Below are 16,113 nucleotides of genomic sequence, written 5' to 3'. Positions count from 1 at the left end.
ACCTGAAAATGCTGAAGGTGTGAGAGAGTACAGAGCGAAAAAAGCGTTCGGGGTCCATTTAGAAGTGAGACAGAGTAGTAAGACTCGGTAAGAACGTGCATAAATGTGCCCAGATGAAAATGCGCAAACTTGCCCCGTCGGCAAGTTTGGATTCATTTTTAATGTGTAACAAAATTTGAAGCTTTTCTGTCCAAATAAATACAATTCTCAAAAAAGGGAGGACATTCTGCTATTTTTTATATATTTATTTGTTTTTAACAAAGTATTATTTATTCACAATTAGCTTCAAAATTTTTAACACAAAATTTACTCTGTTCGGTAGAAAACAGATTTTTCTATCCGCATTCTAAACCGAAGCTCGACTGATGATCAAAATCTTGTAAGAATATTTGCTAGGGAGTAGCTTCAATCTGGATTGCTCTCCATTTATAACTCGTTTTGAAAAAGGGAACTGCGTAAATGTACCCAATTCGTAAACGTGCCCCGGTCTACCATATATTTATGAGCCCTTGCGGTGGAGGAATAAATGACAGCTGGGAGTTAAAATATACCACTTAATTTTTTCTTAAATCTAAACTTAAGCCGTAGGATAGGTTAGGGCAAAAAGATGTTTTTGCTCTAAAAGGATGCTTCTTTAACCGTTTAAAATAATGCTGATTCGTCACAAAATTACTACTAACCCACCTAATAAACCGGTTTTAAAAGTTATTAATTGTTCGAAAGCAATACAAAAAGTTACATAAGAGTACGAATAACATATTCGCTTTAACGAGAAGTTACTTTCTTCCCGTTCTTATGTCAGAAGGAAAATTTACTTCATTACGATTAATGTCTGTGTTTTATTCACGCATAAGTATTAACTTGTACCAGTTTCAATTTATTTTGTTTTTGATTCAGCTGATGTTAAGGATCAATTTTTCGCTCCTACTGATGTTCAAGGTAACAATACAAAGATATGAGTAAGAAAGAAAAGTGCATGCCTAAAGAAGCGATATTCTAAAAAAATGTTTAAGCTAGGTCACACCAAAATAAACTTGTGTAAACTAAATCAGGGAACAAAACATGAGAATATCAATGCAAGCTAACAAGCTTATCTTTCTACACATATTCATGAAGACAATAAAAATATGCAATCAAAACCGAATTAAAGGTCCCATTATTTTAACATATATTTTCCGTTCCTCATTTTTCTGAAGTAAATTTAACATGGAATTCAATAACGAATAAATAAGTTTGCTCTTCAAAATTAAATTAATAATTTATCAATGTTTTAATGCACAAAATCTGCAAATTACTGCAGACACGTGTTTTAGGGTTACAAGGAATACCTTTTTCAATGATCACCATCAATAAATCCGAGGAAAGCCTAAATAAGTCTTTCCTCGAATGAATTTTCGTCCAAAAGCTCACACTACTTTGTATTATAAAAAGGGGTTCCTTGTAATCCCGAAACACGTGTCTGCAGCAATTTTCAAATCATTCATTTAAATGAATTCAATGTTGAAAGTTTAAATTTTAAACCTATCCCCTGTTTTTGTAATATATAGCATATATAGTATATGTTCAAGCATTTATATACACACATTAATGAAATTACTTTGAGCACGTACTCACAACCTGACTAATGATTTATACTTTAACATAAAAAACGAAGAAAAGTACAATTCTTAGAACAGCATGCAACCATTCTAGATATTTTATGTATTCACGTCCCTCTACAATTGTCAAGTATCGCATAAAAGTAATGGATACTAACTAAACATTTCCTGCTTATTTGAAATGGTGGTCCCAGTGCATATTTCTTATACAATTTATGCAGTTAAGAAGTGAAGAAATATATTTTACCATAAATTGTTGGCCTTGCATCCAATTTTAAAGTTCGAATAAATATTTCTTTTCCCTATAAAATCTTTTTTATTTCTTTGAGGGAGGAGCTAAAAGATTCAAAGAAAAAAGAAGCAATACCTATGAATAGTACGTAAAATATTTCTCCATTGCTAGAATTTTTTTCAGTTACATTTGAAGATTACGTGTGTATGTTGTTCAATTATTTGCTCTTAAGGACATATATCAGGTATCTTTTATCAACGTGTGTGAGTTCCACCTTGTAAAATATTGTTCATCATGGTTGTGTCTAACAAGTTAATAAAATCTAATAGAGTGCAGTTATTCCAAGTGAATAACTAAGTTATTTCACAATTTCGGTCTCGTATTTTCAGACAAACAGAAAGAAAAATGCTGACAATGCCACGGTTTCTACTGTTTTATTTATGATAGTTTTAAATTAAACAGCTGCACCACCGCTCTTCATGAGGCTAATTGGTGTTTTTTTTTCTCCATTTTATCTTTTTTTTTTTTTTTTTTGAATACGCCGTTCGTAGTCTTAACTGGCATCGCTTGATGTGAATTAGTGTTAAAGAAAAGACCAATAAACATCAGACATTCTCTAAAATATGTATTGTCTTATTTCATTAAAGCCAACAGTAATATAACTTTTTGATGATAGAAAGTGATAAACAATGGGGGAGGGTGGTGCATCCAAAGAAATGTAACCATACATTAATGTATAGTTATATTTCATTTTTAGTCTAAATTTCAGCATTAAATTTCAATGTACCGTGAATTGAGAAAAAAATAATACGGGAAGGGTTTTAATTCTTTCTTTCTTTTTTTTAAGCTTAAGATTTGCGATGCGCCTTGTATGCAGCGAACGGTACTTTCAAAGTTTTTGTTTTGTTTTGTTATTTTTTTAGAGCATGATCATAGTTTGGAATACGGTGCTTATACGAATGAATCCTATAATCCTGTTTTACACATACAAAAAAAAAAAAAAAAAACGCGGAAAGCAATACAGAGAAAAAGGATCGTTTTTGAAGATTTAAAAAATGTTTTAGGTGAATCCTCCCCCCCCCCCACTAGCCGATTATCCTTCATTGCTACAAACTAACATGTTTTTTTGAAATTTCAACTCTATATAGCCTTTTGGAGGATTGATAATTGTTAATGCAAAGATCCGTATCCCTCTAAAAAAATGGCTATGAAACTGTTGAAAAATGAAAAAATGGAGGACCTATTTCGCAACAGAGGTGGATAACGGGCTACATTTGCATTTAGGGAGTTGTTTTGCAAAAACGCATCATGAAATGCGTCGGAAAACTGTACCGGTGAACTATAATAAAATAAAATGTTATAATTTTTTATGAAAAAACAAATGAAACATTGAAGATTATATTTGCAGAGAAACACTTCTTATTTGTCTTAATGAATTAGTGTTAATCCTCAAAGACGGTTTCACAAAATAATTATTTGGTTTTGCACCCGTGCACTGCATTACCAACTTATTTTAGCAATAAAAGTAAAAAAAATGTCCTAAATTATAATCTAGTCAACAAAATGCAGAGTTGAACCTCTACAATTTCATTCAAAACTAATTATTTTGAAAATTTTCAAAATGATGCAAAGTTAACTTGTGTGGTTCACATAAAAGGACTTTACTTTTACTGTTTGTTATGACAGAGGCTGGCGTTGGAAACATGTTGGTTTAAATAGCTTTATGTGAGGCAAAGCGAAATAGCGGGACAAAGTGAAATAGATGGAAATGTGAAATGGTGAACTATTTACCCTGTTTTTACCAAAACGCATCTGGGAATATTTTAACTACGTAGCAACACATGTACGCGTCTCCAGTCAGGAAAAATTCATTTCTGAAGATCAAAGCATAAGCTAATTCAAGCAATTTTCAAAAATTGATACTCATTTCCAATGTTGTAAGTCAAAAATTATTTTTGTTATTATAAAATGAAAGTGTTCTTGTTATTAACATTTTTAGTATAAGTAAAGATCTACCCTTCAGTGCAGTGCAGTTTTAATTGATTTAACATTGAACTTTTATTTTAAATGTTTTGTCAAATTAGTCATGAGCATGCGGGGCGAAGTGGATGGGATAACCACCTACGTTCTTATTCACTCACTATTTTACGTCTTATTAATTCTTATATATTAATCAATTAATATACTTAATTATTCAAATATTAGTTTGATAGCTGTTCATTAATTCATTAATTATTTTAACTAATCCTTCATTTAATCAAAAGTATTGTTAATAATCAATTAGAAATTTTTTTTCAGAAGGAAAATGTTTTATTTTTCACTTTATCCTCGAAAAAAAAAAAAAGTGAAACATTTCACGACGTTTATTGAATGTAGAAATGTAATGTCAAAAATTAAAAAAATAGTGTTTCAATGAAAGTTTTATATAAAAATAAATAAATAAATTGTTCTTTCTTCATGTACTATAATTTTTAAACCTAATTTCCAATTTCTTCATTTTGAAAAAAAAAATGTAGGTTAATTCAACTGTTTAACTTTGCTTCACATTCCCACATAATTTATTCATGTGAGTTATAAATTGGCAACGATAACTCATCACAATCGTGTCGTTCAAAAATGAATCATTCTTTAAAATTATTTCCTAGCTTAAACGGTACTAAATACATACTGTAGCCGGAAAAGAGATGCAAGATTGTTTTAAAACAGTATTATTTTGATTTACGAACTGTTGCTTTATTTCAAATTTAACATAGCATTAATTAATCTTCAGCAACGACATCCGATAAAAAAAAACTGAGAAAACGACAATCATTATTCTTAATACAAAAAAGGTGATATTTATTGATAATATAAATCAGTAAAAAATGTTTAAAAACGCTACTTTGATATTCTCCTGAACACAAAAGAGGGAATTGGAGTAGAAGCAATGGGATTGAATCATAAGTCATGTTCAAGTCATTGCGCTTTTCTTGGTCAAAATACTTTCTTCTATCTATCTTGTTATGTGTATGAAGCATAAAGTTTCCTGTTTCACAATAAGCAAAGCAATAATCGATAATTCCTTGCGTGCATTCCATTCAAGATCAACGCAGCCGATTTATCAAAACCCTGACCGAAAACAAATTATTGGGAAAAATAAAGATTTTGAAAGTTTCCAGTAAGGAAGTTTTCTTTGTATAAATTACGTTGCAATTTCAACTTCAAACGTATATGTGCATAGTAAGTTAATGAGTCTAAGCTGAATTTATTGAAATTCAAAAGGCAGAAAACAAACAATTTTAGATCGATATATAAATTTTATGCCCCTTTTCTTAAAAAAGCTAAAGAGATGAAAAAAAAAAAAAAAACTGGGAAGAAGGCTTAATGTACAGAATGGCCCAAAAGTTTCCAAACCCAGTATTTATTTTCAACACTGTAAAAAAATTCCGAAACGTTACTGGTTATTTCCGTGGAACGTTTCGTGATTTCAGAGGTTTTCACCTATTTCCCCAAAAAATCAAGTATCTTCGCAAAAAAGTTTCCTGAATTCCTAAAAGATGCACGAATGCGGACCTTGCACTGGTGTGAAAAATATTTTTTGCTACCAGTTTAAATATTGACGGAGCGTGTTTATTAAGTGTATCGGCTTTAGATTGTTTATAGCCCGTTCGGATTGACTAAGCTTCCAATGGGAGCAAATAAGTCACTGGATAGCTTTGCGAGGCAGGAATTGCGGGCAAGGAATATGCTTGGTTCTTGCTTGCAATTTTCGCGTAGCTTGGCCGTGGTTGCTCTAATATTTCTGGAGCTTTCTTGGTAAATCAGGAAGGTTCTAATCAAATAAATTAAACCTTTTAATTTTTCTAGAAGGTTCACGACTGGCTTTAATAGGGGAGATTTCTTAATATTTCAGAAAGGTTACTGACTTTTATCGGTAAACGTTCCTGGTTTTTGTAAGATATGTTACTGGCTGAAATTGGGCACATCAGCTGCCTATTATTTTCCAGGAACGTTTCTGAATCGTTTTTACAGTGAACATTATATAACTTATTGCTGAATGTTTTTTATACACAGTCCCCTTGATGTCTTTAGAGAAAAAGCATCGGTATGAACACTACCCATGTCGTAACACAGCTGAATTCAGCACCAGGTTCTCATAGATGTTTTGCGGCAAAAACACTCCGCATCCCCGACACTATGCCTGCAGAGCAGACAGAAATTATCTAATTAGAGAGTTTTTTTTTTGGTTATAACCACCCTTATATTCATATTAATTACATTACCAGAATTGGGCGATATGTTCTAAAAGAGCTTTGGGAGGATTGTTTTTGCATTGAAACCTTCGTCTTGGCTGCGTCACTGAACTCACAGAACATCGACGTTAGCATGACGCTGAATTCAGCTGTGTTACGTCATAGATGGTGTTTTACCGATATTTATGACTCTAATACCAATTTTATTATGCATAACAAACATTCAACCATAAGTAGCAATATGCTGAAAAAAGCGGGGGGGGGGGGGAGGTGGGTTATGCCTACTTTTTAATCACACTGTATCTTAAAAATACCGTAAAAAACAAACTTTATTCCGAAGTGGAAGATATTACTATAAATACTGTCTGCTTTCATTTCAAACACATGACAAGAGCCCGAGTTTGAAGGATTGAAAGACAAAAAATTTGAAATTCAGTTCCTCTGTAGCCATATACTACTTTAAACTTGCATTACGGACGAATATTTTTGCCGTACGAAAGGTGAAATTAACGGCATAATTGCACGAGAAAAGCCAAACGGAAAGATTACAATCAGAAGTTTATTTGAACAGGCATTAATTTACCATGCTGAAAGTTTAAAAATGTTTAATGTTATTCTTGAGGTTAATTTTCTTTGGATAAGATAAACATGTAGATAACATAACATGTGCTCGAATATATACAAACCACAGCAAAATGTATATTTGTTGGGATTATATAATATGTAATATAATATAAGAGACTAATATGTATTATGTGCAATATTCCTACCTCGCGAAATTTTGTTAGCAAGAAATGTTTATAAAACTCATTAATAACTACTTACTGCTTTCATTTCAAACACGTGACAAGAGCCCGACTTGGAAAGATTGAAAGACAAAAAATTTGAAATTCAGTTCCTCTGTAGCCATGAACTTTTAACTTGTATGGACAAATACGCTGTCGATACATTACGGACGAATATTTTTGCCGTACAAAAGGTGAAATTAACAGCATAATTGCACGGGGAAAGCTAAACGGAAAGATTACAATCAGAAGTTTATTTTAACGGGCATTAATTGACCATAATGAAAGTTTTAAAATTTTTAATGTAATTCTTGAGGTTGATTTTCTTTGAAATTGGAGAAAATCATTGTTATTTTCTGATTTTTTGTAAAATATTTCATTGATTTCTTCCATCGGTGAAAACTTTTTTTTCTTTATTTAAAGTCTTTGCTCTAATAATACGTTATATCATCACTTTTCATAGCTCTCAAAAATGTTTTCTTTGTTAGTCACATCATTTTAGATTTGACAATGTGCGCCAGCTATTACAGTCATTCGCTGTTGCACTTATTTTGAAATTAAAAAAATTATAATTCTTTTCTGTACTTATTATTACTTTAACTGATTTTTCAAGAAAAGTCTTACTACTATGAGCCATAAGAGCACGGCATTTACAGAGAAACTTCTTCATCATGAACAATAACTTCAAATTATTTATACATTTTGTCTTTTAATAAAATATTCAGAGACAAAATTCTTCTTTAAAAAATTGTATTAAAAGACCTATTGCAGAATTATTTTAATCTTAAGAAATGTATTTTGCATTTTTGCATGATTCTATTTTTTAAAAAGATTACATGACACTATTAGCTGAAGAACATTGTAAAAGTTTTGCAAATGATTTCATTTAAACAATGTAACAGCCTATAAACTCCTTACATATATATATACTGGGTGATTCAAAAGTCAGGATCAACTTTTAAAATGACGAATTTCACTAAGCGAATGGAAAAGATGCCGGGTTTTTGTCTGGCAACGAACCAAAAATAGCTATGTTGGCGACCAACGAATGACGCTGTCGAATTTATGATCTAGGATTATGCAAAACAACAAACGATATAAAACTATTAACGGCAGCAGGTAATGGTAGTCGAAGCTAATATGCATCGAAACGCTGTCCATAGTTGAGAAAACCCGTTTATTTAAACTGTATTATAAGAACTATGGAGAAATAAAAAGCTGTAGCGCCATCTATTGATCTAAACGAGAACAATTTTTGTCTCTTTGCCACACAAAATCCGGCTTATTTTCGATTCGTTCAGGGCAAACTGCATCTTGTTATCTTTATTCGTTTTCGGATTATTCATTTCTAAAGTTGTTTATGACTTTTGAATCACCCTGTATATAAGCATAAGATAAACATGTGAATAAAATAACATGTGCTCGAATATGTCCAAACCACAGTATATTTGTTGTGAGTATATAATATGTAATATAATATGGGAGACATGTATATTAGGGTGGGCCGAAAAAACTCATTTTTTTTTTATTTTGAAGAGGTAATAGCGCTGAAAAGTTGCGAATCATATAGACAAATAAAAGAAAAAAAGAATTATGGAAATCCATTGACATCTTCCGTTCGCGCATGGTGCCTAAAGTTTAACAAAATATGAAAAAAAACCATCATGTTTGAGATTATTTTTTTTTTAAATTAGATGTTTTCTTAATGTAATAGTTTGCAACGTATTTAAACAGAGCCTAAAAACACTGTGTTTAAATATGGTTTCGATCAGCTAATATCTTTCGGTCGCGCATGGGTCCCAAAATTTTCCAAAATAATGAAAAAGTTACATTTTTATGGGTTTTTGGTATTTGATGAATAACTGGTATTCAAATATAATAGACGAAGTAATTTTACAGTCCAACTGAAAATGAAAAAAAAAAAAAAAACAAAAAAACAGTCAGGTTCTGTCAATGTTTTCCTATAACGCGAACGCTTAGAAACTCTCGTGCGCAGACGTCGGACAGCAATCCAGACAACGTCACTCGCCTGGCTGGGAGCACTCTCCTCCACGCCATCCTCACCTTCCTAGAACCACGTTAGCTGTCCCCCAACATTGTTTTTTCAGTCTGCATCTGTTAGTAGTGATCTCAGTAAACTATTATTTAGTTCGATCTAGTTGTTTTAGTTCTGCATTTCTTGTAGTTTTCTGTCATGATATACGCCTGTGAGATGGACAGTTTGTATCTTCCATTTCAATGAGTTGCCATTTCGTTACAAATTTAGGCTCTTGGATGGCAAGACAACGGAGCCCAGTACCTATAAACGGCCAATTGGTCTTGGTGAAATGTTTGTTGGCTGTCTAGAAAATAACTTTCACACACGCAGACTTCAACTGCACACGCAGATTATTGAACGCTACGTAAAACTCGTCAGGCTCAGGAAAAGTTTGTGGAGCTGAATCTGGAGACAGATTTATAAGAACCACCCACTGTCCACATCATCCATGCCTAACTTCACCAGCAAATAGGTCTTCAAAGTCAGGGATTGAGTTACGGTCGATGTGTGATTCGATGTCGTCGTCGTCAATGATTTGTACCAACAATGGGAAAGAAGATGATTCACAGTACATTCTGTTGACCATTTCTGAGTATTCTTGCACATAGAAGTTGACTTTTACGTGAATGTTCTAACTGTTTTCCTTCTTGGATCTATCTGTCTTGACTTTCGAATGTGATAAACGTCGAGGATTTCGTACAGCAAAATCTTCTTTAGAGGTTTCTGATTCAATTGCCTTTGAAATATCAAATTAATGATACTGATTTTTGTTGAACGCGTTTTGGTCCATCTCTGAGACTAGCCAATCATACTCTGAAAGTTAATTACCGTAAGAGATTTTGGCAGTCAACTAACTTTTTCCCAATTGACCCTTTTGAGGTAGTAGACCCCGTTGTCTTGCCATACAAGAGCTGGAACATGTGTTGGAATGACAACTTATTGAAATGGAAGAGTCAAACTGCTCATTGCACAGTCATAATATCATGACAGAAAACTGCAAGAGTTGCAGAAGTAAAACAGCTAGATCGAACTAAATAATAGTTTACTGAGATCACTACTGACAGATGAAGACTGAATAAACAATATAGGGAGACAGCTAACGTGGTTCTAGGACGACGGGAATGGCGTGGAGGAGAGCGTCTCCAGTCAGGCGAGTCACGTTATCTGGATTGCTGTCTGACGTCTGCGCAGGAGAGTTTCTAAGACTTTGCGCTGCCGGAAAACATTGACTGAACCTGACATTTTTTTTCCCTATCTCATTTTCAGTTTGACCGAAACAATACTATCGTTTATTATATTTAAGTTCTGATTATTCATCAAATATCGAAAACCCATAAAATTGTATCTTTTTTTTTCATTATTTTGGAAAATTTTTAGACCCATGTGCGATCAAAAGATCTTAGCTGATAGAAACCAAATTTAAATACAACGTTTTGAGGCTCTGTTTAAAGACGTTGCAAACGATTACATTAAAAAACATCTAATTTAAAAAAAATTTCAATCTGAAAAATGATGTTTTTTTAAAATATTTTGTCAAACTTTAGGCCTCATGCGTGAACGGAAGATGTCAATCGATTTCCACAATTCTTTTTTTTCCTTTGTTTCTCTTTATAACTCGCAACTTTTCCGCGCTATTACAACTTCGAAATGAAAAAAAAGAGTTTTTTTGGCCCACCCTAATGTATATATTATGTGCAATATTCCTACCTCCCGAAATTTTGTTAGCAAGAAATGTTTACAAAACTTATTTCCATCTTTTCAAGGCTATCTTATGCAATACAGAGAAGATAAAAGCGATTGGATCGAACATCGCTTACCTCCAGACATTACCAACCACGTTCTCCAGCCATTGCGATGTGGGACGCGATATCAAGTTCAGATGACCAGTTTCAATAAAGCTGGGAATGGCGAACCGTCAGACGTCATACAACTAAAGACCGAAGGAACAGGTACGGATGTGTTGACTTGTCAAATAAGCCACCCGCTGAAACTGATTTCTCGCAGATAGCGCAGGAAATAGCTCTGTCAATCATTCGGGAATTTATAGCTTGCATATACCACAAAGCTTGAAACTAAGTAGGACTTCCATGTTCGGAAGTTTTTAATATTATAAATACATATTAATATTATATTATATATTACTTTTATAAGTATAACTCTATAAGAAATAAAATAATAAACTTCGAGAATAAATTAGTTAAAAATTAGAGTGTTTACCTTACATGCAAATTTGACGAGCGATTACTGAAATCAATTAATCTAACTATTAGTTAAATATTTTACTAATAATTTAATAATTTTTTTGTGCAATGTTATTATTTAGACTTGACAACGGAATGGATTTTTCTTAGCAGCAAAATAGCAGATAGTCAAAAATAAATGAATAAGAATTAACAGAAAATTTATTATTTTGAAAGCTTCCTAATATTGCTTTTACATGACATTTTCATATTTTTACATGTATCCTACTATATTTCAGGGATTTTAAAAATTGGCTTTTAATCCATATATACTTAAATATAAGGAACCATTGTGTATCATAATACAAAATACAATCGGACTCACTTTAAACGAGCCCTGATTTAACGAGACATCGGTTTTAACGAGGAAATTAGTGATATTTGTTTGGTACAATGTTAAATCCATGGACCCAACCTTCTCTTTTAACGAGCAAAAGCGAGCAATTATTTTTGGGATTCATAAAGTTTTTATTGAATTTAACCAAAGCTATGAGTCTTAAAACCTTAAAATAAGTGATGACGATATTTTTATTTTGTAGTTACAGAAGCATGGAAAAATTAAATTACATATATTGTTGACGCGAATCTTATGACTTTTGAGATACGTATTTCCAATTACAGTACTGTAGCTCAAATTTTAGCTAATTCAAGTGAAAAAATCAATTAAAGTGGCAACAATAACAAAAAATTCTGAAGAGTTGAATCTGAACTACTATACATAAATATACTCAATGTATTTTAATATGCAGAAACGCTTCAACCGTTTTTCGAAGCCAGGGGTGGAAATGACAATGTTTTTGTCAAGACATATTACTAGAAAGACATTGATACGCAAAAGGCAATGAGACAGTTCAAATGAATTAACCAATTTTTTTGGCACTGTAAAGAAATTCGAAACAAGCAAAGCAAATACGTAAGGAAGAATTTTAATCATATTTTCTTTTCACAAACTCGTTTTTAACGAGTATTCGGTTATAACGAATAAATATAAAGGCCCATTCTTTCTCGTTAAAAGCCAGTTCGACTGTATCAACTTTGTAAAAAAAAGTGAATTAAAAAAATAACGATTTTTAAGTGTTGATGGCGGGATGCACGGTCAAGCTCAAAACACGCTCCAATATTTTTTTAATGCACAATACTTAGTTCTTAGTACAGAGTTCGAATTGTTTTTTAGTATAATACATAATAGTTTCTTTTATTCAAATTTATTGAAAGTAATAATAAGTGAGTTAGTGATTTAGGAAAAAAAAAACATTGGAGTGTAATTCACTCTTAGATTTCAGAATTTACAGTGTGTTCAAATTTTACGAAATATAATTTATTTCTAGTATTCTTCCTTGAAAACAGTTTTATGATTTGAATTCGAACTGTGTTTACAGCTCCAGTAGCTCCAGACAGACACTCATTTTTGTCAATCAATTCAACTTTTGCGACTCTACGTCTGGATGCATGGCATAGTGGAGGCTGCCAAATATCCTATTTTGAAGTGAAGTATAAACTGTTATCTGACGTCGAGTGGTTTCTGGTGTCCAATAACGTGCTCCCGGAAACAGGAAAACTCCTGCTTTCAGAACTCACTCCGGGAACTTGGTACAATTTGATGATATCTGCTCAAAACGATGCAGGATCAACTGATGCTGAATATGTATTTGCGACATTGACGATATTTGGAGGTAATTATCTTAATACGTTTTACGTTTTTGCTTCTTGTGACTTGTAACTTTGATGTCCGGTTATTAGTAAAATATTCTGTAACTTTTTTAGATATTTTTGATATTTTTATTGCTGCAAGACAAACACTTGCACACGAATTTAGTTTTTTTTTTGTTAAGTAAAATTTTCACTTGTTAGAAAATAGTCATATTAGTGCAGTAGTTCAAAAATTCAAATTTTTATTTTTTCTTAAAAAATAACTCATTTTTACATGATGTCACTTTTAACATTGGCAATTAAAAAAAATATTTATTGTCATTATCTTTTTTCTGTTAACCTATGTAATCGATGCACGAAATAAGGACTGTTAGTGCAAAGCCAACAAATGACTTAAAGTTGTACTTAATAGAAATGTGCAATTGAAGTTTCTGAAAACATTTCTTAAATCGTATTTGGCATGATTGGGAAAATAGGTGAAGAGCAGATTAATGCTTTCAATATCTTACATGATTTTTACATTTAGATAACTTACAATTTACTTCTGTCGAAAACAATAAAAATAAAATATTTTTGATCTTTGCTCTTACTTAATGTTTCTAAACACATTTTTACTGCTGTATTCAGAACGTAAACTAATGCAGTAATTAGTGTAAAAGAAATTTTAAAAAAAATTAAAAAATAACGGAGAAAATATATTTGTTTGGGTAATATTTCTTCGAAACATTCTAAATTTATTTATATATGTTTTTAGGAACTGTGGCGCCTCCTACAACTGTTATTTCTCCAGATCGTAGATTTTTCAAACATTTAAGCATTATAGTTCCAGTGGTATGTGCTGTAGTCATCGTTATTGTAGTAACTATAGTGATTTGCGTCTTGCACACAAGACGCAATCCTCCAAATAATGGACGGGGTCACTACGATCAAGCTGGTAAGATTTTGAACTTTTTATTCGTCTAATTAACCTATAAGTTTATTTAAAAATAATGAAGCATATAATCATTATTAATGACTGTATGGATGAGTAATGTAATGTTAAATATATATATATATTATAGATAGATTCACTTTAGATTTTAAATAACTACATTTTACCAAAGGAGATAACTTAATGAGACACAAAATCTCGCCTTTGCTGCTAAATAATTACATGAACTCGACGACTGTATGTGAAAAGTGTGCCTGTTTAGTTCTGGGAGCACTTTGCTTTTCGTTATAACTTGCAGTTACTCCTTTTAAGCAAATATACTGAATTGAGTGCCAGTCCTAAAATGCTGCTAGTATACTTGGATACCGCATCGAAGAATATTATGTTTTTCATAGAAAAATCACGAATTTAATTCAAACTTTTTAAAGGAATAGTTTTTTATGAAATATATATAATACAGTCTGAAGTTTCAGGCTTGCAGCGAGGGGATGTCTGAGGTCAACCTTCTGGAACATTCCGTTTGAAGTCATATAGCTAACTCTAGTATTTTAGTTTATATGCATGAAAGCACTGTTATGACTCGACGGCCGTCTTGTCTAGTGGTTTGAGAAATCTGACTGTGGATAAATATGTTCTGGATTTGAATCCCGCACCGGGCATGGATATACTGTCAATATCCTGTCCTTGTCCTTTCTTTGTGTGAATGTGTTGATACGCTGTGAATGGTTGCCTAGTCCATAAATGAATCCTTATGGCTTCTGTGTATTGTGGAAATCGGACTTCTCACCAAATTTGGTCACCGGCACAGTTGTAAAAGTGAAGAAGCGCTCTCCAAATTGCCAGCCTAACTGAGACAATTTGGTCAGCTAACCTTCGAGCTAGGCCTTCGAGATAGCCTGTGAGCTAGGAAGTTATGTCTCCTTCCTCCAGAAAGTAAATTGATGCAGTGACAAGCGTTGAAATGGAGGGGGACTTTTTAGAGTTTTGAGTTAATCGCGTTCGAAGTTCAAACCACATGTAAGCTTTCATTGAAAAGTGTTACAGAATTATTGTGCATAAGATTACCATCCAGGGCTACTATCTCCATCTCTTGCTCCTAAAAATATAAGAGTTTCTGCAATTTGTACAAAAACTACTGGTTTTAAACTCCATTTTTTGAAACAAATTTCACTTTCACTCTTTTGCTTCTGTGTGCTTTAATTCAAGATTGTGACGGCATGCTCGATGATCCGTCGGACTCAGCGTAACGGGTTTCATGCTAGCCAAGCGAAGATCCTCTAAGTTTGTTAAGGGTAATACTATCGTGGTCATAAAGTCCTCCCATTTTCCATTCCAAATCAATGCCTCTGGAGGTTTTTGTTCAGGGGTTGATATGTTTCTGGTCTGTATTATAAAAACAAAAAATCTTCAAGAGAACTTCTATCCAATGTGCTTTAATTTTCATTGGGTTACCTTTAATTTTACGTAAAGAGTAAAGATTCTTGAGATCCTGGAAGCTAAGAAAACAATAGTAACATTTTATTTATCACCTTTGTGTTTTAATTCTTCTGTACTTCAGAATTGGTTTAGCTAATAATTAAGTAATTCAAAAGTTTGAAGAAAAGTAGAAACGGAATTTTACATGTACGGCCCGTATTTTTTTTTCAATAATTTTATTGAGGTTTCATGATAATAAATCGCAGTTATGAATAGAAGTTACTAAAGTGAAAGTCAATAATTGGAAATCGATTTACGTTCGAGCCGGCGCCGCTAGCTTTAATGAAGGAAATATGCAGATTAAATTATTCTTCTTTTATGCGTATTTGCATGAATCATTAGAACTTTTTAAACAAAAGTTGACGATTATCTTCCTGTAGCGAGCTGTGGTCATAAGAAACGCTGTGATGTACGAAACACCCTGATAACTAACCTTGTTTTTTTTTCAATACTAAATGATTCTATGAAAACTTTTTCTTCCTTTTTTAATTTGGAATATTAAAGGTATTTCTGCAATTGAATTCAATGTTTCCCGTCGTTAGTATCCAACCGACGAAGAAATGTGTTAGTTATTTTCTTGATTTTTTGCAAAAAAAAAAAAAGCTTTAATTATTTTGGGCATTTATGTTTTTTTTTTTTTTTTTGAGTAACTAGCCAGATTTTGTTTCCTGTAATCACTGGTGTTAAAACTTTTTGAACTAGAATTTAAAACCGCTTTTGAAATAACTCAATCAATACACCCTTACTTATTACATTTTCTACGTTAAGTGCTCTTTAAAGTAATAACTAATCTACTTTTAAACCAGATTTTATCTCTGCCTTAAGTTTCTAGTCGGTACCAGTGTTTTATTTCAACAGTTCAAGAAAGAATGAAACATTACTTGACTAAAAGAAAAAAAACATGGGACTAAGACTACCTGACTTTTAAGTT

General features: G+C 32.4%; 1 protein-coding gene across 3 annotated transcripts in view; it reads left to right on the top strand.

Annotated features, from left to right (window-relative positions):
* The window catches only part of LOC129222164 (cell adhesion molecule Dscam2-like), a 141,254-nt gene that overhangs the window by 112,450 nt on the left and 12,691 nt on the right, over window positions 1-16,113 (top strand). For all 3 annotated transcript variants that reach the window (XM_054856622.1, XM_054856621.1, XM_054856623.1), the window contains exons 5-7: window positions 10,649-10,834; window positions 12,505-12,798; window positions 13,530-13,709. In XM_054856622.1, the coding sequence (XP_054712597.1) occupies window positions 10,649-10,834; window positions 12,505-12,798; window positions 13,530-13,709 (660 nt within the window). The remainder of the gene's footprint in view (window positions 1-10,648; window positions 10,835-12,504; window positions 12,799-13,529; window positions 13,710-16,113) is intronic.

This window comes from Uloborus diversus, chromosome 5 (assembly GCF_026930045.1).
Source record: "Uloborus diversus isolate 005 chromosome 5, Udiv.v.3.1, whole genome shotgun sequence".
Lineage (NCBI taxonomy): Eukaryota > Metazoa > Arthropoda > Arachnida > Araneae > Uloboridae > Uloborus > Uloborus diversus.
The sequence above is the reverse complement of the archived record's forward strand: the minus strand, read 5'-3'. Positions and strand labels throughout refer to the sequence as shown.